General features: G+C 38.0%; 1 protein-coding gene across 2 annotated transcripts; it reads left to right on the plus strand.

Moving 5' to 3' along the window:
* On the plus strand, positions 1 to 20,347 carry FEM1C (fem-1 homolog C). 2 transcript variants are annotated; one of them, XM_082455781.1, is made up of 4 exons: positions 1 to 183; positions 1,030 to 1,747; positions 15,933 to 16,019; positions 17,473 to 20,347. In XM_082455781.1, exons 2-4 carry the CDS (start codon positions 1,204 to 1,206, stop codon positions 18,780 to 18,782), a joined length of 1,941 nt encoding a protein of 646 aa, XP_082311907.1. In that variant the 5' UTR covers positions 1 to 183; positions 1,030 to 1,203; the 3' UTR covers positions 18,783 to 20,347. The 2 variants fall into 2 exon arrangements, with proteins under 2 accessions (XP_082311907.1, XP_082311908.1); XM_082455782.1 differs by lacking the exon at positions 15,933 to 16,019 and having other exon boundaries at positions 2 to 183.
* The last annotated feature ends 4,116 nt before the right edge of the window (positions 20,348 to 24,463 follow it).

Below are 24,463 nucleotides of genomic sequence, written 5' to 3' on the forward strand. Positions count from 1 at the left end.
GGGGTGGGGCGGGGCGAGCGGCGCGGCCGGATTCATTCCTGTGGGGCGCGGGGTATGGAGGAGCTGTGCGGCCGCAGGCGGAGCTGTGCGGCCCGGACGGTGGCGCGGACAGCGGTCTCATTTTGAGGGGGCAGCCCGAGCCCGAGCGGCCGGTGGCGGCGGGGAGGACTAGCACCCTGGCAGGTAGTGGAGGCGGCGGCGGCGGTCTGGCCGAGCCCGGGCCGCGGCCTGAGGCTCCCGCGGGGAGGCCTGGGCGGGAAGGGGAAGGAGGGCGCTCCCAGGAGCGGAAGGCGGGCAGCGGGCTGGAGGCCACAGGCTGGTCGGCCTGCGGGAGGGGGTCGTGGTCGATGGAGGAGCTTGGGGAGGGGGCTGCCCCTATGGGGAAAAGGTAGATGTGAAGGTTGTGTAGGGGTGGCTGTGGTTTGGGGAACCTACGGACCCCTTTGCGGGGCGGGGGGGGATCAGAATGGGGCGGGCGAAGTTAGCTAAAAGGCAGCCGGATTTCCTGAGAGCCTCGAGTAGTTCTAAAGGGGAGAGAACCTTTCGGGTGAGGGTTTTGGCGTTAGCTGGCCGCGGTTTGTTGGTTCTGACCTTTTTTGTTCCTTCTCGAAAGCCATCCTGGCCACAGCGAGGCCTTGCAGCCTCGCGCCCTTGGCCCGCTCTCCTCTGCAGATGTGAGAGAGGGAAACATTTCTGCACCCGCGTCTCCTGCCTCTTTCGGTTGTACTCTCTCTGGGCGTGTGCAAAGCAAAACTAGCCCGAAGCTTGGCTGGTTAGGAGGCGAGAAATGCGGTTGCCTGTAGTGTTTAAATTTACCGTATATAGAGAAGAGACTATCTCCCTCCATAACATTTGGGTCTCTGTGTGTATCTTTTTGTATTTTTCTTTCCCACCTTTTTTGGGGAGGCGGAGTAGTCCCTAAAGTGTGGCTCCCCCCGCCCCCAGGAGTAAAAATTAAGAAAACCTAGTGTTTTCGCCTTTACCTATGGAAATTTCAAAACCGCTGCTTTTTTTTTTTTCTTTCTCTAGTTTGGTGCTCTGGTTGTCATATGTTGGACGGCAATAGACAGAACATACATCCGTTCTGGGGCGCCGTGATTAACATTGAACTTTGGTTCCTGTAACCCTTGCCTGTGTCAACAGAGTTAAGCTGGAGCTTTGCTTTGAAGGATAAATAAAGCACAGCCTCTCAACTGGACATAAATGGATCTAAAGACAGCAGTATTTAACGCAGCTCGAGATGGCAAACTCCGGCTTCTCACCAAATTGTTGGCAAGCAAATCTAAAGAGGAGGTTTCCTCCTTGATCTCTGAGAAAACAAATGGGGCCACCCCACTCTTGATGGCCGCCAGGTATGGGCACCTTGACATGGTGGAATTTCTCCTAGAGCAGTGCAGCGCCTCCATAGAAGTCGGGGGCTCGGTCAATTTTGATGGCGAAACCATTGAAGGGGCTCCCCCTTTGTGGGCCGCTTCTGCAGCAGGACATCTGAAGGTGGTTCAGTCTTTGTTAAATCATGGAGCGTCTGTCAACAACACGACTTTAACCAATTCAACTCCTCTTCGAGCTGCCTGTTTCGATGGCCATTTGGAAATAGTCAAGTACCTGGTAGAACACAAAGCTGATTTGGAAGTGTCAAACCGACATGGGCATACATGCTTGATGATCTCATGTTACAAAGGACACAAAGAGATTGCTCAGTATTTACTTGAAAAGGGGGCAGATGTTAATAGAAAAAGTGTTAAAGGTGAGTTCATCTTCATTTTAATTTTTTAAGGGTTTACCACTTATTTTCAGGAAGTTTGATACTTAATTATAAGCAGTGGTGTTGAGTAAGCCAACACTGACAGACCTGTTTTGATTAGGTATCCCTTCCAGTATAACCTTGTTGATTGTTTCTTTGGTATTTGATAGTACATGGGACAAATGTGATAAAAAAGACCTCTATCATTGTGTTAAGCAGCATTTTCTCTCTTTATCTGGAGTAACTTCCAATTCATGGGAAGTGGGTTCCCCAAAGTTTAGAGCATGTTAGTGGCAGTTGATCTGAGCCATTAGACTTGTGTTTATTTAAGAATATACTTTGATTTAATATATTTTTCTTAGTTTTATTTTTTTAGAATACCCTTGGAGTAGAAACTACTATATTTAGTGAGTCATTGTCATGTTTGTCTTAGGTAGGCATTTCATTTGTTATTCTGTCAGGGACAGCTAGGCCATACCGACCTGGAAGGATTAATATCAATGAAAAGGAGAAAATCTGTTCCCTTATTCCATACTTACTGTGTGGCCAATAGAAAATCCTTTCATTAAATATAGCAGGAGAGAGAACAGATTTTTTTAAACTGCTACAATGCCCAGAGCAAAACAAGGACTAGGTTAAGCAGATGTGGATTTGCTGACTAGCAACAATGTAAACATCTTTGTCCAGAAGAAGAGTTCAGGTTTATGGTCCTGTATACTGTTCAGATGATAGTTTAGGACTTTTTTAACCCTTAAAAACAAGTATTTTGATAGTATAATATTAATACTTAATGTTAACATTATTTTCCTTAAACTTGTTTATACAACAGCAAAGTAATTCACTGTGTAATATTAAAAAACTATAAAACTAAAGGAGCATACATACATGGTAAAAAAAAAATCACACAATACAAATTGGTGTACAGTGTTTAGTATGGAAAAATATGTCTTAACACCCTTCATTTCTAGACCTCCAACCCACCAGCTACCATTGTTTACAGTGTTTTGTGTGTCCTCAAGATAGTCTATGCAGATACAAGTATACTTGTCTGTATATCTCTCCCTATTTCTTCTTTGTTAATTGATACATACTGTTCTTTTTTTTTAACTTTAATTTATCTTGAATGTCATTCAACTCCAACACACGTGGCTACCTCATTCTGTTTCATGGCTACACAGTATTGCATTGTATGAGTGTGCATAATTTAGTCCCTGTTGACAGACAGGTCACATCCAAAATAAATAATGCTGCTGTGAATATTCTTGAACAAATCTCTAGCTTTGCACACTTGTGTGAAAATAGCTGTATTATAAATAACTGTAAGTGGAATTGCTAAATCAAAGTGAATGTGCATTTATCATTGTGATAATGACTGATTGCCTCTCAGAGTGGCTAAACCACACAATTATGGGGCACCACATAGTTACTGGACATATTTACTGAAGTTAGTATAATCTTTTTTAAAAAGGTTTGTCATAAAAATGATACAGCCTCATTGTGATTTTTTGTAAATTTTTTTCCTGAGGAAATATAAAAATCTCACAAAATTCCAGCACTTAGAGATAATCCTCCCAAAGATACTGAATTTTGCATTTAGATATATGTATGCAATTTTATTTTATATGCTCTTCTGTACTTGTTTTTTAGCTTAATAAATGTTATCCTTAATGTCATTAATTATAGCTTTTTAATTTCAGTAGCTGCATACTCTTCTACTAATGGAGTTTTATATTGCTTCTGCCTTCTCACTATAAGAAATGTTTCTGTAAACATTCTTTCTTATGAATGTTTTATTGTTTCTGATTATCTTTGATGTAGTGTTGGGTGAAAGGACAGCATGACTTTTTTTTTTTAAACAATCACCATTCTTTTAAAGAATGTTTGTTCTAAAAGAACAAATTACTGCTTAATTGACCATGTTAGTATTGGGAATGCTTTGAAATCATACCTAGAAGAGAAAGGGTTAAAAGGTATGGCTGCATGTTTAGGCTTGTTGAATTTTTAGTTTGTTTTGGGCTTTTTATTCATCAGCCTAATGATGTAGAGATTGTTGATAAACTCACGTATTTAAATCAAATTGGGGCATGTTTTAAACTTAGGTCATTGGAGAGATTAGTACTGGTACTATTTTCCCTTCTGTTTTTCAAAGTTGTTTATACTTCTAGAGATATAATGTGTGGGAGAACTATATTGTAAATAGCCCATATTTTAGTGAGCATTTTCCCTTAGTAAACTGTGAACAATATTTAACTTGATTACCTTTGCTATTTCAGAGGTAATAAAACCTTTTAACACCATCATCATATAGTTTTGTACTTGAGGATGTGTATACTCCCTCTTCTGGCTAATTCTAGAGTTTTTTCTTTTTTTACCTCAGTATCAATATCTAGTATTTATGCTGTTTAAAGAAGTACACATAACATAAGAGAAAACAATTATATACGAAAAATTGTTTTCATATAGCTTCAATTTTATATACATACATATATATACATAATACATACGTGTGTGTTATATGTATATATAATATATCACTTTGTGTGCAGTACTTTAACTTTTGCATAGTGCCCTTTAAATTTGACAGTGAGTCTTAAAGAATATTGGGGGCAGATTAAAGTACGTATGTACCTCCCCCACTCTGGTCCTGAAGCTTCCATTCTTTTATAATTACTCCCTCATCGACTTTTCAGATTTTTTTTTTATTTTATGGGTTTGGGGGGGTAATAAAAAAAACAGGAACCATTTGAAACTGAGGCAGGAACACTGGAGAAGGATCTGGTAGAGTGTCAAGAAAGGATTTTTTTCCCCACGTTTTTATCCCCATGCAAAAAATGGAAAAGAGTGATAAGATGAGGGATAAAATGGAATCATTTCTTAGGAAATTTTATATGTCAACTGTTGGAAATGGTTCTGAAGAAGGGAAATGTCAGTAGATTATGCTTGGTTTGCTTAAATATAAAATGCATGTGACTTCTACCTTCCATTACTTTTTAACAGGCAGTTGGCATCTGAATATATTATCTAACCTCTTTCCATTACTTTTTAACAGGCTGTTGGCATTTTGAACATGTTTTAACCTAAGGTGGAATTCATTCATTAATTGAGAGAGCATTTATTGAGTCCCTTGAGTGTGCCAGACTGTTTGACTTAGGATATACAAAGATGAGTAAGACAAGTCCTTGATTCCCTGCACTTCAGGAGCTCATGGCTTGTTTGGAGAGATAGGTTCATAAGCAGATACTTAAATCACAATATGGTAAATGCAGCAGTAGTGCTTTCTTGTCTTAGATTTTTGGAAATACTTTATCCCCAACTAACTCATTACCTGAGGGGACAATGGGTTCCTTTTTTTCCTGTGCCATTCAAAAGGGGGAGAAAAACTGAGATATTTAGAAATGCTGCTCCAGTTTAACACAACAGTTGATTTTTGAGACATGAAAGTTGGTTGCTATTTAAATATAGAGCTCAAATCAGGAGTGATTAGACAAGCCCATCTTAGGGCCATCACACTGATCTCAGTACTTGACGGTTATAGTCATCTTTGGCTTTCTTTGGTTCTTTTTTATTTGAGTTTTTTTTGTTTGTTTGTTTATGTTTTGACCCAGAATAGGACTTTGCAGATCTATGGAAAAGTTACTTAAACCCTCAATTCTGCTTTTACACCCAAATTCGACTGGAAATTGAGCACCTGAAAGTGATTGGTTGAGTACTACAGACCTATATAGAACAGCTCTTTGAGTTGGGATTGGGGAGACTGGCCCCAGAGGACAGGCTATCCTCACGCATGGGTCAATTATTTTAGATACCCAAGGTAATTAAGTAAATTAGTAATAGGATAATTCCTGTGCATTTTCTGTAGACCAGATATTGTGTTGGACATTGTGGAGGCTATGAAAAGATACAGCACATCACATTTGTTCACTGCTAAAGGAGTGGTGTAAATTCATTATATAGGATTTTGGAAGAGTGTACTGACTGGAAAGGCCTCATGGAGTTAACTGGGCTTTGAAAGGATTGTTGGAGTTGAGATCTGCAGAAGGGATTTGATCCAGTTTTTAAGGCTTAGGAAATGGCATAAGGAAAGGCACATTGAGAAATATGCTTGGAGGGTACAGAAATTGGAAAGTAGCATATTTGGACCAAAGGGCAGTCAGGGCTAGATTATAAAAGGACATTGACTTCCAGGTAAAGGAGTTTGACTTTATTCTTTATGCAGTGGTAGGTAAGTCAGTGAATGTTTTCAGCAGAGGAAAGACTGAGGTTTTTGGTTTTTTTTTTAGAGAAACCCATCTTAGTACATTCTAATTCTGTTACATTGTGAGCTCTTTGAGGCTAGAGACCTGGTGTTTGTATCCATGTGTTAGAAAGAGTAATCTGGCCCACAGGGGGCAATTGGTAAATGAGTTTGTTGAATGAATGTGTTGCATTTAAGAGAGGAAAGATTATAAGCTCTTTGATGGCAAGGACTGTGTTTTCTGGTCCTTTTAGTACAGAAATACATACATGAAGACATTAAGACAGTGTGAAAAGTGAGTGGTACAGGTAGAACTCTGTAGGAGCTTAGAAAAGGGAGAAAACCATGTAGGCTCGTAAGTATGGTTAGCTTTAAAAGGGTTTGAGAGAGCTAGATCAGGCAGTTTGTTTGCCTCTTTTAAAATAAATAAATAACTAAGTAAATTTATTTATTTAGTTATTTAGTTATTTGTGGCTGCACTGGGTCTTCATTGCTGCACACAGGATTTCTCTAGTTGTGGCGAGTGGGGGCTACTCTTTGTTGCAGTGCAGTGGCTTCTCTTGTTGCGAGCACGGGTTCCAGGCGTGCGGGCTTCAGTAGTTGTGGCACGCAGGCTCAGTAGTTGTGGCTTGCAGGCTCTAGAGTGCAGGCTCAGTAGTTGTGGCACATGGACTTAGTTGCTCCGCGGCATGTGGGATCTTCCTGGACCAGGACTCGAAACCATGTCTCCTGCACTGGCAGGCGGATTCTTTTTTTTTTTTTTTAAACCTTGGTTTTATTTATTTATTTATATTAATTTAGTTTAAATATTTATTTTTGGCTGCATTGGGTCTTCATTGCTGTGTGCGGGCTTTCTCTAGTTGCGGCGAGCAGGGGCTACTCTTCGTTGCGGTGCGCGGGCTTCTCCTTTCGGTGGCTTCTCTTGTAGCAGAACACGGGCTCTAGGCACACGGGCTCAGTAGTTGTGGCGCACAGGGCTTAGTTGCTCCACGGCATGTGGGATCTTCCTAGACCAGGGCTCGAACCCCTGTCCCCTGCATTGGCAGGTGGATTGCCAACCACTGCGCCACCAGGGAAGCCCACCAGGCGGATTCTTAACTACTGTGCCACCAGGGAAGCCCCTATTTGCTTCTTTATTATGGAAATTTTCTGACTTATATGTAAGTGGAGAAAGTAGAGAGAAGAATACTTTGAACCACTATGTATTTATCACCTTGCTTCAACATTTATCCACATTTGCCTATATATGTTAAAAAATATATTTCTCCCTCCTTTTGTTCTCTGAAGTAGCTCGAAGCAAACCCCAGGCATTCTTTCTCTCCTATAGTATAGGCAGTTTAGGGTATAGATGTATTTCAGTCAAGAGAATGTTAAAAAAAAGAAATCCTTTTTTTCTCATATCCACTGTAAATCCAAAGAAATTTCATGTAAGAAAATCTCCACTGTAAATTAAGAATCGTTGGTATTAAGAGAATGGACAAAGATGACTATTGTCACGTAGGTCGGTTATTTGTATACTTCAGGACTGAGAGTGTTGGAAGCTGAAATTCTCTTTTTCTTCTTTGAGAACTCTAGCTCAGCTCTTGGTTACCTCAGAACACACCTACTAGCAGAGAAGAGTGAAAGAGAGGGATTTAAAATTTCTTTCTGCTCTGTAACATTCCATACTTACTTTGATATGATAATAATGTTTAACTAGTTGAATTCGTTAACATTTTAATCCCAGATCAAGTTGCTCCTGCAAGTTGTTTCTTGTTCATCCTTTTCCCTCCTGTATCTCCTGGCACACTTTCTCTGTGTCTTCAGGGAAACTTGGCATCCTAGTTGGGGAAGCTAAGCTGTAGATGATGTGTCTATTAAGTGCAGTAGGGAAATATCTATTGTGTTCCTCTAACCCTGAAGATTGGATTGTAAACTGTGAATCCTCACAAAATTGAACTGGTGAAAATGAGTAGATCCTGAACACTACTGCTATTTCAGAGTCATCCCCAGCAACACAAACTTAAGGCAGAGGTTAAATTTTACTTACTGATCTTTTAGCTACATATAGTTCCCTCACTGAGTTCATCTTTATGAGATTTTAATCACATTGATTAATTAAACTTGTTTAAAAGAAAATTTAGGAAGCCCATGGCATTTTAAAGATTTATGCTACTGAGACATCGGGAGTGTATGTGTTGGAAGATAGAGGTGGAAGAGTTGGGGAGAGGCCCAGGTAAGGAAGTCACATGGATGCAAGTTTGATTAAAATATCTCTTTTCCTCTTTTTTCCCTCCCTTTGGGTAGAGCTGCAGTTGAATAGAGAGTCTGAACTAGAATGTAAGTCTGAATTGTAAAGTTGATGTTTTCATCAACTTATGTTGTATAATTTTCATCAAATTATACTATTATTAGTTGAATTTAGTCCTGATCCCTTAGCTCAGATCTTAGCTTTGAAAATTCTGCTTGCTGTCAAGACCCATTTCAAAGGCAAGTCCTCGTCCCCCTCGAGTCACATGAATGCATCTTGAGCATTTTTTAGCATTTAACTTTGTAGTGAGCTCAAGGACCTGTATTGTTAAATTTCTCTGTGTTCCTAGCTCACTGCCTTATATAAAGAATTAATGAAGGGAAGGCACGTGGTAATCTTGATACCAGTAGTTTTTTATCCAATTTTTGATTCTTTTTTTTCAAACTCTTGTCCTTGAGTATCTCTGGTGTTACAGCACACATGGGGAAGGGAAATATTCTGAGCAGAGGAACCTCCTAGTGCTCCTTTGATATCCTAAAGTGTTCCTCTTAACCCCTTCCCGCCTGCTCCCTTAATACATACCAATTAGCTATTCCAGGAGTGAGATGCTTGGAATCAGCCTTGTCATGCAGTTGAACTGCACCCCTCCCCACCGGCCCCCATGTTTATAGGTGGACCTCTCTTAAAGACTCAGCTTAGCTCCAGCTGCAAGGTAGAAGAATGGAGGCCAAGCACAGCAGGCTAAAGAGGAGAGATGATGAGCGAGCTGGAGCTGTCGTGTAAGCTGGCTCTGCTTGCCGCCGACAGGCCAATAAATCGGGAGACGAGGTGTTGAGGCAAGGAGTACCACTTTATTCGGAAAGCTGGCAGACCGAGGAGATGGCAGACTAGGGTCCCCAAAAAACCACCTTATGGGGTCTGGATGCCAGTTTTTTTTACAGAATCAGAGGGAAGTAAAGTAAAAAGGCAGAATAGAGAGGGAGAGGTGGGGAGGAAGTAAAGTAAAAAGGGCCATCAGTCTTGGAGAAATTCTCCTGGAATGGCCAGCTTCTGGGAGGGGATGTGTTAATTTCTTTTTTCTTGCAGCCATTCACAGGTGGGTAGGGTTCCCTGAGGCAGGCAATTATGTATGATTATGATAACAAAAGCAAGGAAAAGCAAAGGCTAAAGTCAAAGAAACAGATCCAACATGGAGTCAAAATTGGCTCTTTCCTGTTACAATGAGAACTGTTTTTGTGCATTTCCAGACAAATCTGTTATGATAAAAGACCTTTTAATTGCTATTTCTATCAATCAAAACTTATACTTTACTAAAAACAAATACTTTGATTTTAAAACAGCTTTGAGACATAATTCACATACCATTCACGCACTTAAAAACCACCCATCATTGGTTTTTAATTAATTATTTATTTTTGGCTGTGTTGGGTCTTCATTTCTGTGCGCAGGCTTTCTCTAGTTGCAGCGAGCGGGGGCCACTCTTCATCGCGGTGCGCGGGCCTCTCACTGTCGTGGCCTCTCTTGTTGCGGAGCACAGGCTCCAGATGCGCAGGGTCAGTAGTTGTGGCTCACGGGCTTTGTCGCTACGCGGCATGTGGGATCTTCCCAGACCAGAGCTCGAACCCGTGTCCCCTACATTGGCAGGCAGATTCTCAACCACTGCGCCACCAGGGAAGCCGTCATTGGTTTTTAGTATGGTCACAGATTTGTGCAGCCATCACCACAATTACTTTTTTTTTTTTTTTTTTTGGCTGTGTTGGGTCTTGGTTGCTACGCGTGGGCTTTCTGTAGTTGTGGCGAGTGGGAAATACTCTTCCTTGAGGTGTGCAGGTTTCTCATTGCGGTGGCTTCTCTTGTTGCAGAGCATGGGGTCTAGGCGTGCGGGCTTCAGTAACTGTGGCACACGGGTTCAGTAGTTGTGGCTCGCGGGCTCTAGAGCACAGGCTCAGTAGTTGTGGCGCATGGGCTTAGTTGCTCTGCGGCATGTGGGATCTTCCTGGACCAGGGGTTGAACCCGTGTCCCCTGCATTGGCAGGCGGATTCTCAACCACTGTGCCATCAGGGAAGCCCAGTTCTCTAAGTTTTGAAAAACATAAACTGTAATTTAACCACCACTACAATAGAGGTGGAATGAAAACTCCTGTATGCCCCTTTGCAGTTAACTATTCTCTCAGCACCCCCCCTCTGGCAATCACTGGTCTGTTATCTGTCCTTATAGTTTTTTAGGCATTAATTTTAATAGTGAAAATTCTGAAGGAATGCAGATGTCCATCAAGAGAGAAGTGTTTATGTAAATTATGACATGCCTCCTTACTTGAACTTTAACCATAAAGCCATGAAGAGTGATTATGTAGTATCTATGTAAATAGTTCATGTAGACTATATACATGGAACATGACAAAATGACTAAGATGTAGGTGAAAAGCAGGAAACAGTTGTATATTTTCTGATTACAACTTTATCAAAATATACTATGTAAAGACACTTGGACACATGACATAGTTGCTGTAAGATTATGCTTTTGTTTTGTATTGGGTTTTTTTTTTTTTTTGACCTCTGTTTTCTTAACTTTTAAGTAATGGTCTAGGTTATAATTCAGAAATTTTTTAGGGCTTCCAGGGCATGAAAGTGTGGCGGTTATATACTTAACCTGTCAGAATAATAAAGGTGATCCCCTCCTGCTAAGATTTTACTTTTTTTTTTTTTAATGTATTTATTTATTTTATTTATTTATTTTTGGCTGTGTTGGGTCTTCGTTGCTGCGCACGGGCTTTCTCTAGTTGCGGCGAGCGGGGGCTACTCTTCATTGAGGTGCACAGCCTTCTCATTGCAGTGGCTTTTCTTGTTGGGGAGCATGGGCTGTAGGCTTGCAGGCTTCAGTAGTGGTGGCACACGGGCTCTAGAGCTCAGGCTCAGTAGTTGTGGTGCACGGGCTTAGTTGCTCCATGGCATGTGGGATCTTCCTGGACCAGGGCTCGAACCCCTGTCCCCTGCATTGGCAGGCGGATTCTTAACCACTGTGCCACCAGGGAAGCCCTAAGATTTTACTTTTTCAAGTTATTTTGTCCTTATTTGATTCATTTTTTGTGATATCAAGTATTAAAAATTTAAGAATCTACCTTAGCTTTGATATTGTGCTAACTGCTATCTGGAATATAAAGGAAATATAACATAGGCTCTGTGTACTTTAGGAATAGACAGTTTAGGTAAGAAAACCTATTTGTGAAGCACTAACATATTATGTAAGGTATTACATAAGATTATAATAGTAGATATAACATGAGTACTTACCAGGATGAGTGAAACATTTATTCACCAGGCATTCTCAAAATGATAAATTGACATAGTATAACCAAGAAGGCCTCTTTGAGCAGCTGAAATTTCTGGTGAAACTTGGAGGAAAAGAAGTTAAAAAGGCAAAGAAGAAAGAGTATATTGACAGGAAAATTAAGATAAGAGGCATGGAGGTGGAAGTAAGCGGGACTATTCTAGGGGCTGGGAGAGGTAACTTAGAATACAGTGATGGGAAGCCTAAGCAGTTTCTTTGCCTTGTGTATGGCTGGTATTGATGATGTCTTTTGGGTTAGAGAAGGTGTTGGCAAACTCTGGCCCAGAGGTCAAATCCTGCCCACCCCCTGTTTTTGTACTGCCTGAGAACTAAGATATATTTTTTATATTTTTTAATGGTTGAAAAAAAAAATCAAATGAAGAATGATATATCATGCATGACATGTGAAAATTACACAAAAGCCACATTTCAATGTCCATAAGTAAAGTTTTGTTGGAAAACAGTCATGTCCATTAATTTAACCAATTGCCTACGGATACTTTTTGTTATATGGTAGAGTTGAGTGATTACAACAGAGACCTTATGGACTGCAAAAGCTGGAATACTATCTAGCCCTTTACAGAAGAAGTTTGCTGGCTCCTGGGCTAGATTCACAGAGCAGCATTCATACTGGAGATGACAAGAAATGAGGCTAGAGAGGTAGGTTAGGGAAATATTTCTCTTTTTAAAAATCTGTTTCCCATAGTATATCTTCTTATGTGTATTCCCGCTACCAAGATTAAGCTTTACTTCACATGACATGCCTTCTAAAACTATAGATTTCTGCCTTGTTGCTTTCTCATCCTCACACAGATAGTGCTTTGAGAATCAATGCTGTAGAATTTTGAAATCTTAAAGATTTTCAGCTATTTCTTTAGAGGAAGCATGAAAGCTTTTGAGCTGGAAAGTAATATGATTGGTGGAAGTTTTATTATGAGGCTTGGTTTATATTAGAAATAGCTTATTCACTGGAGTGTAGTATGACTAGCATTTAAAATATGACCTTAGTAATGAGCAATACACTGAAATGGCAATTGGGAGACATGGGTTTTTATTTTACTACCAATTTCTCTGGTTTCTATTTGTAGAACAAGTTTATCTTCTCTACTTTGCATAGTTATTAATATAAGTTCGCAATAGTTAATACAATTTAGGGGAAAAAATGCCGTGCTAGCATACTGGTACCTTTTTTCTTCATTTATTTCTGCTTTTTATTATTTGCTTCTAGTCTCTCTAGGTTTTAATATATTGTTTTTCCCCTATAAGTTCTTGAGATGGAAACTTAGCTGTTTTTTCAAGAAGCCATTCTTTTCTAATGTACATTTAAGCATAGTTTTAGCCATATCCCACAAGATTTTTTATTTAACGTTTTTATTATCATCCAGCTAAAAATATTTTCTACTTTCCATTGGAATTCCTTCTTTGACCCGTGGGCTATTTTAGAAGTATATTTTCAAATTTCAAATATGTGGAGATTTTTCTAGGGTTTTGTTTTGTTTTTTCGCTTGTTTGTTTTTAATCTAACTTGTATTGTGGACTTAGAACATATTCAGTGATTTCAGTCCCTTGACATTTATTTGTGTGAGTCTCATTTTATGGCCCAGAATGTAGTCAGCATTTGTATATGCTCCGTGTGTCCTTAGAAAAAAATTAAATTCTATAGTGTTCATTTAATTTTCAATATCCTTATTGGTTTTGGTCTTCTAAACTGAAAAAGGTGTGTTCAAATGTATTATGAGTGGATTTATCTGATTTTCCTTGTAGTTCTGTTGATTTTTGCTTTATTTATTTTGCTGTTTTTAGGTGAAAACAAATTTAGAATTATATCTTCTGTTGTTTTGAATTTTATGTCATTATAAAATGTTTATCTGTAATCATGCATTTTGTTTTAAAGTCTGCTTAATCTGATATTTTAATATCAGACAGCTTTCTTACGGTTAATTTTTGCATAAAGTATATATACTTTTTCATCTTTTCACTTCAACTTTTTTTTATCCTTACATTTAAGGTATTTCTCTTGTAAGCAGCATGTAGTTGAGTTCTATGTGTTTGTATTTTCAGTCTGACAGTTTTTGTCTTTTAATGGAACATTTAGTTTGCTTGTATTTAATGTAACTACTTATATATTTGGGCTTTAATCTCTTAGCTATTTGCTGATTTTTATTTGTCTACCTGTTTTGCTTTGTTTCTGTCTTTGTTTGGATTATTTTTCATTTTTTCTCTATATTAGAGAATATATAGTAATTATATGCATGCATACCCTCTTTTATTTTAGTGGTTTACTCTAGATAGTACTACTTTGACTTATCAAAGGCTAACATAAATTTCTAATTTTACCTCTTTCCAAGCAAGGCAGAAATCTTAGAATACTTCAACTCCAGTTACCCTCCTTACTTTTATGCTATTGCTGTCAAGCATTTTTCTTCTATATGTGTTTCAAACCCTGTTACAAGATATTATTTTTAACATCAATATTTATTTAGCTATCTCACAAATTTACCCTTTCTGTCAATGTTGATGCTCTCCTTTCCAGGCTTCCATGTGGCTCATCTTTTCTTTCTCACCTGAAACGGTCCTTTACTCCACAGAATTCTAAGCTGGCATTTATTTTCCTTTAGTGCTTTAAGGCTTCTCTTGTTTCTGATTAGAACTTTGCTGTCAGTCTAATTGTTGTTCTTTTGCAGGTCATTTCCACCTATTCTTTGGTTTTAAGATTTTTCTCTTTGTCCTTAGTTTTTAACGGTTCTGTTGTAGAGTGCCTCAGTGTGGCTTTCTTTTTGTCTATCCTTGTTGTTTATAAAACTTATTAAATTTATGGTTAATCTTTGATCAGCTTCAGAAAATTCTCAAACTTTATCTCTTTAAATATTGCTTTGGGCCTATTTTCTTAGTCTCTAATTCTGGTTTTAAGCATGTTATCCCTTCTGACATCGTTTCCTCTGTCTCTTACAGTCTCCTGTTTTTCCATCCTTTCACTTTCATGCTTCTTTCTATGTATTTTCATCTGACTTAATTTTCTAGTTCACTAATTCTCTATTCAGCTGTGTGTAGTCTACTTTTAAAGCCACCCATTGAGCTTTTCAGTTCTAGAATGTCCATTTGGTTCTTTTTTGTAGTTTACATTTTTCTGTCGATAATTCTCAAATTTCTTTTTTAATATCTGAATACTCTAAGCATAATTATTACTTTAAAGTCTGTGTCTGATAACTGTATTATCTAGATCTTCTATTGGGCTTTTCTCTTAGCTCTTATCCTTGGTTTTTGTGTTGCGGTTCCTTGTTTTCTCTTCTGTCCATTATTTTTGATTGGATACCAAACATCATATATGAAGAATATATAAAAATAATTTGAGCTCTAGTATGATAATATGTTCATCTAAATAGTATTTGTATTTGCTTCTGGCTTTTGATTACATATATACTAGCAGTTCTGGATTACTTTAATTCAATATCAAGATGATTTTAACTTGCATTTCAGTGCCTGTGTACGCTGGTTTCTTTGCACTTCACCTTAACTCCTAGAGAGCAGCCCTTCAGAGCTATAACCTAAAGTGTATAGGGATTTCTTAATGGGCTTTGGACTCCAGTTTTCTCCTCTAGCCCTGAAAGGTCAAAAGCTCTGCCCAGTTTTTTAGCTGCCTATTCCAGAATCAGTAGAGGTCATTGGGGAAAGCTTCCCCAAATTCTGGACTTTACTTAACTAATTTTCTTTATTCTCCTGGATGTTGTCTCCCTGTGAGCTCTTACAGGTGGTCATACAGATTTTTTAAAAATGCATTTTTCAGCTTTTCTGGTTCTTAGTGGGAGGGTGATCATGTTACCTCTGCCAATACTAGATGTGAGAGTCTCTTATTCCTTTAAAAAACAAAACAAAACAGAACATTTTTTCAGTATATGGTGTATTCAAAATATATATATTCTGCATTTTTCCAATACGTCAATTCAGTTACTTAAAAGACTGGCTTTTGCTGCATTCTTTTTCTTAATTTATTATTCTGAATAGAGAAGAATGCCATCTAAGCCTTCTCTTTATATTTCTATTATATTGTCTATTTCTTAGAGAAAATGGGAATATTAGGGATCCTTAATTCAAAAGAGTTTTAAAAATATACTTAGTAGTAGTCATGTTTAATTGAAATTATTTTGAGCAAATGAACATTAGTAGTCAGAAGTTCTGGGCTCCCTTAGTGGTTGGTTACCATACACATTGCTAAAACATTCTATCAGACACTCTTCCATTGTAGACCATTGGAATTCTGGGTCACAATTAACATATCCAGATGTTTTAATATAATCCCTATAGATATCATGGAAGACTAATAAACAGGATAAACTTGTGAAGAGATTTAAAGTCCTAATGTATTACAACTTGTGCTTTTTTTGAATTTTATCTGTAGATCTGTTACGTGAAGTATTCAGGTTTAAACAACTTTCTAGTACACATCCTGTGTCAGGGGTCCGCAAGGCCACCCCCATGTTTGCAGGTAACTTAGCATACAGTTGTACTCATGGCTAAGATTTATTACAGTGATATAATAAGGACATGTACCTGGATCATGAGAGGAAAGGCACAGTTGGGGTCTAGAGGAATCTTTGTGCAGGCTTTTTTATGCTCTCTCCTTCCTGTGAGAGGTCGCAAAGAGCAGTCTTCCCCTAGCAACATAAATGCATGTGTGCAATATTCCTGCCCAGGGAAACCCATTTTGGTTGATTAGAGAATGGTTAGAGACTCAATGTCCAGGTTTTTATTGGGCACTGGTCACATAGGCACCCTCTGCTGAGCACATATGCAAAATTCCAGAGTCCCAGAAGGAAAGCAGGTAGTCAGCATAAAAGCCACCCTTATCATTTAGGGAAAGTTTTATGTCTTGAAACTGTTTACCCGACAACATTCCAGATGCCAGCCCAGGGCCATCCTTGCAAGCAGGTCTTTCTAAAGATAGCTGTCTCAGCCAGCTATATTAGTTATTTTTCACACACATGCCTAAAAAGACTGTTGAAATTTTCTGTAAACATTGTATGTAAATATCAAAGGTCTGCATGATAATTTCTGTTTTGATCATTAGTAGAATGTTTATATTAAATTTAGGTAGCTAAAATAACTTGAGTGGCTATGTCTTAATATGTTCCATCCATACGGGCTTTTACTAATGTGCCAGTGTCTATTGTCAGTTTTAATCCATGTGTGGGAAGAATCGGACGGTGTTAGAACATTTAGTACATCTAAAAAGAATGTTTAAGAAAATTAAATTACAGTGGGAAATAACCCATTATGAAAGGACACCTCAGATGTCTCCTTTTAAAGTTCATGTTGAACCACCCATGTGTTTTTTAGGTTTCAGTGGACTTGTTTTTCTTATGTGAGTTTTTTGAAGAAAGTATTGTACTTTGTTACCAAGATTTTTGACTAAAACAGCTGAGGTTCACTTGGCAATCAGAAATACTGAAAAAATAATTTCTGACTCTTAGAATCAAATTGGAGACTCTTAGGTATTACAGACTAGATTTCTTATTTATAAATGTGGAGTCTTACCCAGAAAGTTAAGTGACTGTCAGCAAAACTATAAATAGCTGGTTAATTTCATTTCATCAGTTTTTAGTTGTAGAATATACACTTGAAAACATTATTGAAAAATATCAAGAGGTCGTGGATTAATTTTGAATTTCATTTAGTGACTTTGAATATCTTTTCATGCCTAATTTTGTCATTTCGTTTATTCAAAGAATTTAACCAGTATTTTTTTCCCCCTGCTGTGTGTCAGACATTAGTTTTAGGTGCTGGGGATCATTTTTTCTTATTTGTAATCAAATTAAAGTATGTCCCATTGAGGGCGGCTTGGAGCTGCCTGCTTTTCTTTAGATTCTAAAGTATACATATGTATTACATTGTATCCTGGTCCCTCAAATATGTTATCTCTTTTTTTCCTCCTCCTTAAGGTAATACTGCATTGCATGATTGCGCAGAATCTGGAAGTTTGGACATCATGAAGATGCTTCTTATGTATTGTGCCAAGATGGAAAAGGATGGTTATGGAATGACTCCCCTTCTCTCAGCAAGTGTGACTGGTCACACAAATATTGTGGATTTCCTGACTCACCATGCACAGACCAGCAAGACAGAAAGGATCAATGCTCTAGAGCTTCTGGGAGCTACATTTGTAGACAAAAAAAGAGATCTCCTTGGGGCTTTGAAATACTGGAAAAAGGCAATGAACATGAGGTACAGTGATAGGACTAATATAATTAGCAAACCAGTACCACAGACACTAATAATGGCTTATGATTATGCCAAGGAGGTAAACAGTGCAGAAGAGCTAGAAGGTCTTATTGCTGATCCTGATGAGATGAGAATGCAGGCACTATTAATTAGAGAACGTATTCTCGGTCCTTCTCATCCTGACACCTCTTACTATATTAGATATAGAGGCGCTGTCTATGCAGACTCTGGAAATTTCAAACGATGCATCAACCTATGGAAGTATGCTTTGGATATGCAGCAGAACAATTTGGACCCTCTAAGCCCGATGACCGCCAGCAGCTTATTATCTTTTGCAGAACTGTTCTCTTTTATGCTACAGGATAGGGCTAAAGGTCTGCTGGGCACCACTGTTACATTTGATGATCTTATGGGCATACTGTGCAAAAGTGTCCTTGAAATAGAGCGAGCGATCAAACAAACTCAGTGTCCAGCAGACCCATTACAGTTAAATAAGGCTCTTTCCATTATTTTGCACTTGATTTGCTTATTAGAAAAAGTTCCTTGTACTCTAGAACAGGATCATTTCAAAAAGCAAACCATATATAGGTTTCTTAAGCTGCATCCAAGGGGAAAGAATAACTTCAGCCCTCTTCATCTGGCTGTGGACAAGAATACTACCTGTGTAGGGCGGTACCCTGTTTGTAAATTTCCATCTCTGCAAGTTACTGCGATACTGATAGAATGTGGTGCTGATGTGAACGTCAGAGACTCAGATGACAACAGTCCCCTCCATATTGCTGCTCTGAACAACCATCCAGACATCATGAATCTCCTTATTAAATCAGGTGCACATTTTGATGCCACAAACTTGCACAAACAAACTGCTAGTGACTTGCTGGACGAGAAGGAAATAGCTAAAAATTTGATCCAGCCTATAAATCATACCACATTGCAGTGTCTTGCTGCTCGTGTCATAGTGAATCATAGAATATACTATAAAGGGCATATCCCAGAAAAGCTAGAGACCTTCGTTTCACTTCATAGATGATAATTTGACTGTTGAAGCACGAATTGGTAACAGTTGTTTCATAAATGAGCACTGTTGTGGTAACACCAGCATTCATTTAGCTTGATTTCGTCGTGCTCTCATTGGCTAAAGCATTGTAAGCATCAAATTTACAGGATTGGTTTCCCAGTATTTAATATAAATATACCATATAATATATTGTTTGTGAATTATTGAGAAATGTAATCTCATATTCAGATTTCTAAAATTGTCTGCCAAAGGCTTATCCATTCTGGTTTTGTTTGCTGTTGGGTGTTTGGGACAGAGTTAACCATTTTTCAGTGGTGTCTTTATACTTTTCTGGTTTGTGAATTTTATACAATTGAAGGTCTTTTTTTGTGCTTCTTCCTTCTCTTCTCCGAGCTTTTCCCGTTTCCACCTCATTTTTAACTTAACCATTTCTACTTATCAATTTCTTTCCCCTTATGGATCCATGTTAGGTTGTACAAACTATGGACTTGTTACCATTTGCAGTTACCATAAGTGCTTTATCTTCTCTATGCACTGGCTTCAACTTGACTGTTGTATGTTAGCATATTTTCTATGCAGCAGTTGGTCAACTTCAACTCTGAAACACTGTTAAGTATGTTACAAAGTTCATTTTATGAAAGTACTCTTGTAGCATGACAATTTTTAGAGCTACAGGTTAGCTACCAGAGCTCAAGCTTTTTTGTTGTTTTTTTCTTTACATCTGAGGTTTCTTTCTCTAATCCACTGAAATTATTGTGTGCTAAATTTGGGAAACAAAGCTATTCTAATTCATTAACCCAGTTGAAATTTAGGTCTGTCGTCTTAATATATCATGCAGTAAAAGGAAGAATCTTTATAAAGTGACCCACCTTTCATGCTGCGCCAGCATTGTCCTGCTTGTGCTGATGATGTGATTAGGTGTAGAGAATTTGCTTAAATTTAACCTCAAAGTTTATCACACAGCTTAATGAGTCACACTGAAATATTCAGTAATTGAACTGCAAATCACTTTTATTTACAAAAAAGAGCTGAAGCATGTCAGTGGCATGATGCTTGCCAAGCCAGATCTAGGCATCTAGGATAATTAAGGTATTTTTAGTATGCAATTTACTGCCATAGTATCAAAGGTCAGTAACAGTGTTCCTTCTTTCTTCAAGCTTAAGTATACCTTTGAAGATAACTTGCATGAATTACTTTGGTCTCAATTATTTGTCACCCTAATTAAACACAAAAGGTTGCAGTGCTTCCTCTTCCCTTACTGAAAATTAGCTTTTCTTTTTTCTTTCTTTCTTTTTCTTTCTCTTTCTCTCTTCCTTTCTTTTCTTTCTTGCCTCCCTCCCTCCCTTCTTTCTTTGTTTTTTTTTTTTGGATTTTTTTTTTTCACAGCTTTGCTAATGCCACAGAAAGGGCTCTTTTAACTTAAGAAAAAATAAGTGAAAAGTACTAAAAAAGATTCAGGTAATTATCATTCAGCACTTTATTGTTATTCAGAATAAAATTTATGATGGCATATTTGCCCTGCAAATGTCTTAATGAAATTGTTCTGAATAAAAAGCTCCTTATTGGTTTGAGAAAAACTCAGTTTACCTGTGAGTTTAATGAGCCTGATCACTTGGATTTTTGTGTTGACATTTTATTCTGAGGGTTGACGTAGGGGTATTTAAGGAGTCATCATTGCAAACAGTCACATTAGGTTTATTTCATCTTTACTCAGTAAAAAACTTGTAATGAAGAATGGTAAATAAACAAAAAAGCATTAGACTTACTTTCTGGTTAAATAATTGAAGTTTTATTTTTTAAAAGATATCCTTACTCATTTTACTAGGTTGTATATTTAATTTCACCATTGAAAAAGGTGATTTGGATATAAATGGTTGCTCTGCAACCTTTTGATGAAGAGATTTTAATATCTTGTTTACTATGGGAAAATTTGATGGAATATTTGAACTGCCACATAAATTAAGAATAGTTTGTGATTTAGATAATTATTCTAGAAATATCAGACATCAATTTTTGAAATCATTTGCCTCTAACCTTCTGGTATAAGAATTATATGCGTGAACAACCTTTTTTTTTTTAAAGAAAGGAAAACTTTGCAAGTACAGTAAATCTACATTAGTTGATCTCAGTAATTTTGGGGTGAACGGTGAGCAATTGGATTTTAAGTGATTTAATATTCCTTTTTTTGGGAGGGGGTAGGAGGGCTTACATGCTCTTATAGTAAGGCACATCTCACGCTATTTTATAGGTGAATTTGAATTGTGCAACTCTAGTATAAAATAAGGATTTCTTTACATAGCATTTTCCCACCACTGAATATAGATAACTTAGAACTATTCCTCAGTCTTGATAACTGAAATGCCTTATTTCAATTAAGATACAGTTCTCTGTTTGCCATCTCCCCAAATGATGTTAGGAGCTCTTGAAAAATCAGTTAGTTTAAAAGCTCAAAATTGTCCATTTTATTTTAGAGGAGGTTGTTTCATAAATGTGCCCTCAGACACTGTTTAAGGCCTTTGTCAGAAAGTATTCACAAAATTGTGAGAATGAATTTAAAAAAAAACTTAAGTTTGTGTTTTTTTTTAACCAACAGATGAGTAATTTAATAATGAGCTAATTGTACTCTCAGCTGTACACTGTAGCATGGTAATGTTGGCTGGAGCTAATGTATAAGTTTTGGTTACGTTTCCATAAAAATCCCCTGTCTTAACAGGAGTGTTAAGGGGGTAACAGGAGTGATTTTGCAGTTAAGTGATTGCTCACTTGTAAAGTGACTTAATGTATAATGTTTTCGAGACCCCCATCTCCTGTGACTTGGGAAAACTGTTGAGGTTATATTTGAAAAAGTAGCTCTTTAAAATAATATTGCCCAGCAGAAGCCTTAGGTTGAATTTTACAGGTGTAATAATCCTTGTAATTTCCCCAGAATTGTGGGGGCCGGATGAGATAATAACCATATTCTTGTGCACTGTAACAGCAGCATTATTGCTTGGAACTTTAACCATTTTAGAGTCAGGTACTAAGGAAACTAAAATTAATTGGTTGTCATCTTTTTCTTTTTGCCCTCATACATCACTAAACAACTAGTTTCTCTCCCTTTTGTCAATTCCCATTGTGTATTTTTCCAAAAAGTACTGTATTCAGATGCCAGCCAATAAACTGTCACACAATGGAAAATGATATGCCACAACATTCATTGTAAGGTTTAATAAAATTAAATTTGCGCCAAATACTAGTGTATTCTTATTAACTCAATACTTGATTGATGTTATCTTAAGGCATATGATAGTGGACTCCTTTCTCAAAAACACCTACTGGTAATTTATAGTCAGTTAGAACTCACGAGTTAGCATTTATTATTATACTAGTATGTAAAAAACAAAGATGATTTACGTAGTTTATTCTAATGGTTTTTTTTCCAGTAAAGAGCACAGAAACTAAAGATACAGGAGGATTTTTGTTGTGAGATGCATGGGAGAGGGACTGCTTTTAACTCTTGTTTTTTAACTGGTTTAACTCAGTTTTTTAACTGAGTTTGATATTAAGTATCAGAAGTATATCATAAATATATTACTATGAAGGTAAGTTTTATAAATTTATTTTCATCACTTTTAAATTATAAAATGTAAGTAGTCCTTGTCTTTTCTTTATATGTAAGTTTCCTAATATAAGACGTTTTAGGGCTTCCCTGGTGGCGCAGTGGTTGAGAGTCTGCCTGCCAATGCAGGGGACACGGGTTCGAGCCCTGGTCTGGGAGGATCCCACGTGCCGCGGAGCAACTGGGCCCGTGAGCCACAGCTACTGAGCCTGCGCATCTGGAGCCTGTGCTCCGCAGCGAGAGAGGCCGCGATAGTGGAAGGCCCGCGCACCGCGATGAAGAGTGACCCCCGCTTGCCGCAACTGGAGAAAGCCCTCGCACAGAAACGAAGACCCAACACAGCCAAAAATAAATTAAAAAAAAAAAAGTTTTAAGAGATCCAGAAGATGCATAATTTCTAAACTCCAGGCATAAATTGAAATATTCATTTGTATGGGCTTTCCCCTTTTGAATCATTAACTTATCCATAACAAATACAGGCTTTGTCATAGTTTTCACAGGACCCTTTTAAGTGTTAGTCTTCTTTACCCTCGGTGCTATGGTTGTTCCCAACTACCACCACCAATATTTAAAAGGAAATCTTAGCAAATGTATAAGGCTAAGAATATTTTTAAGGATTTGAACCCCCCAAAAATTATTATATCCTTTTTTCCCCTCCATCTCTGCACTTTTAGAATGTTCTTTCTTGAGTAATATGGGGTTGTGGGAATTGTGAATTGGTTCCTGTGTGCCATATTACGTTTTATTATAAGGCTCTTTTAAATAAGATTTTCTCTCCCTAAATTAACTCAGCTTTTAATAATTATCTCAATTTAGTTTAGTTTCCTAATATAGAATGTCTGATTTAAAAAATAAAACAATACAGTTCCATGCCTTAAATAATTGAAAATTTAAACTTTAAAAAGGGATACACTTCAGACACATACGTTCCCATTAAAGAGGGATTTGATTAGTAGTCCCACTAAAACAACTGGGTGCTTATTAATAACTATACTTTGGTGTAAGTCAGGGAGTGGAGTGGTTTAAAGTATTTCACATTGCCAAAGATGAATAAAAAAAGATAGTCTATAATAAAAACATTAACAAAACTTCCCAGTAATGTCTCTTCTAAAGTGAGGTCTACTTGATTTATTTTAGACATATTTGAGCCTTATTTATTAATTTAATTTTTTCCTTTTCCAAAAGAAAATTGTGTTAATAGCAGGTTCCCCTCTTGTTTACATGATAGTACTAATTGATCCTAGGACTGATAGTTATTTCTAAAATCCTTTCATCCGTATAAACGAATGGGTTTGTAGATTATAAAGTTATAAAGGATACTTGTGATAATACCTAGTTCTAAAACTTGGCACCTGATTCTTTTTTTTTTAAACAAAATGTAGTTAACATATTCATTACAAGGGATTAACTAAAGACAATTGAAAAACAAAACTAAAATGACACCACAGCTTAAGATAACAAAGAAAGGACAGACCATCTAAGGAAAAACCAAGGCAACAGTGAAAGAGGCTGGACAGCTGGAGTCAGGGTTCTCACAGGGAGACCTGCTTTAACTAGACTTTCTTGCAGGTACTTACAGGTTGTGGGTATTTCTAGAACTTAGGAACATGTGTGTTCAGAGAGCTGTTGAGGTTGGGTTCTAGTCGGTTCTGCACGGAGAACAGGTGGTCCTGATGTCACACAGGTGGGTCCACTTGTTCTCGGAGATGTGCAGGCCGACGTGAGCCTGGCGTCCACGTGGCGCTGGTACAGGGCTGAGGAGCTTCACTGCGCACGCGCTGCGATGGAAGCCACCCGGAACCGCGGAGACAGAGACCTCGGGTCTTCGCAGACTGTTCCCGCTGCTCCGTGGATGTTCCCCACCCGTTTGGAAAGGACTGACTCAGGGTAGGTAGAAATTCCCTTGTCCCTAGACTTCCTGGGGGTCACCAGCTCCTACTGGAGCCTCTTGCCCACAGGCTGTCGGCGCCCCAGCTGGGGTCCGTTCTACTCCTTTAAGGGCGGCTCCGATCGATCACCTTGATTCTTAAATAGCAGAAGTAATACCAGTTCAGTATTCAGTCAATAATATTGAATTCCTGCAGTAACAGACACT

The sequence above is a fragment of the Balaenoptera physalus genome, assembly GCF_965194825.1.
Source record: "Balaenoptera physalus genome assembly, chromosome: 3".
In the NCBI taxonomy this organism is placed as follows: Eukaryota; Metazoa; Chordata; class Mammalia; order Artiodactyla; family Balaenopteridae; genus Balaenoptera; species Balaenoptera physalus.

Bases quoted from the DNA above. Each gene is read 5' to 3' on its own strand.
- FEM1C (XM_082455781.1), top strand. From the start codon at position 1,204: ATGGATCTAAAGACAGCAGTATTTAACGCAGCTCGAGATGGCAAACTC. The intron at 1,748-15,932 runs GTGAGTTCATCT...TTTTATCTGTAG, and splicing joins TAATAGAAAAAGTGTTAAAG to ATCTGTTACGTGAAGTATTC. The intron at 16,020-17,472 runs GTAACTTAGCAT...CTCCTCCTTAAG, and splicing joins GGCCACCCCCATGTTTGCAG to GTAATACTGCATTGCATGAT.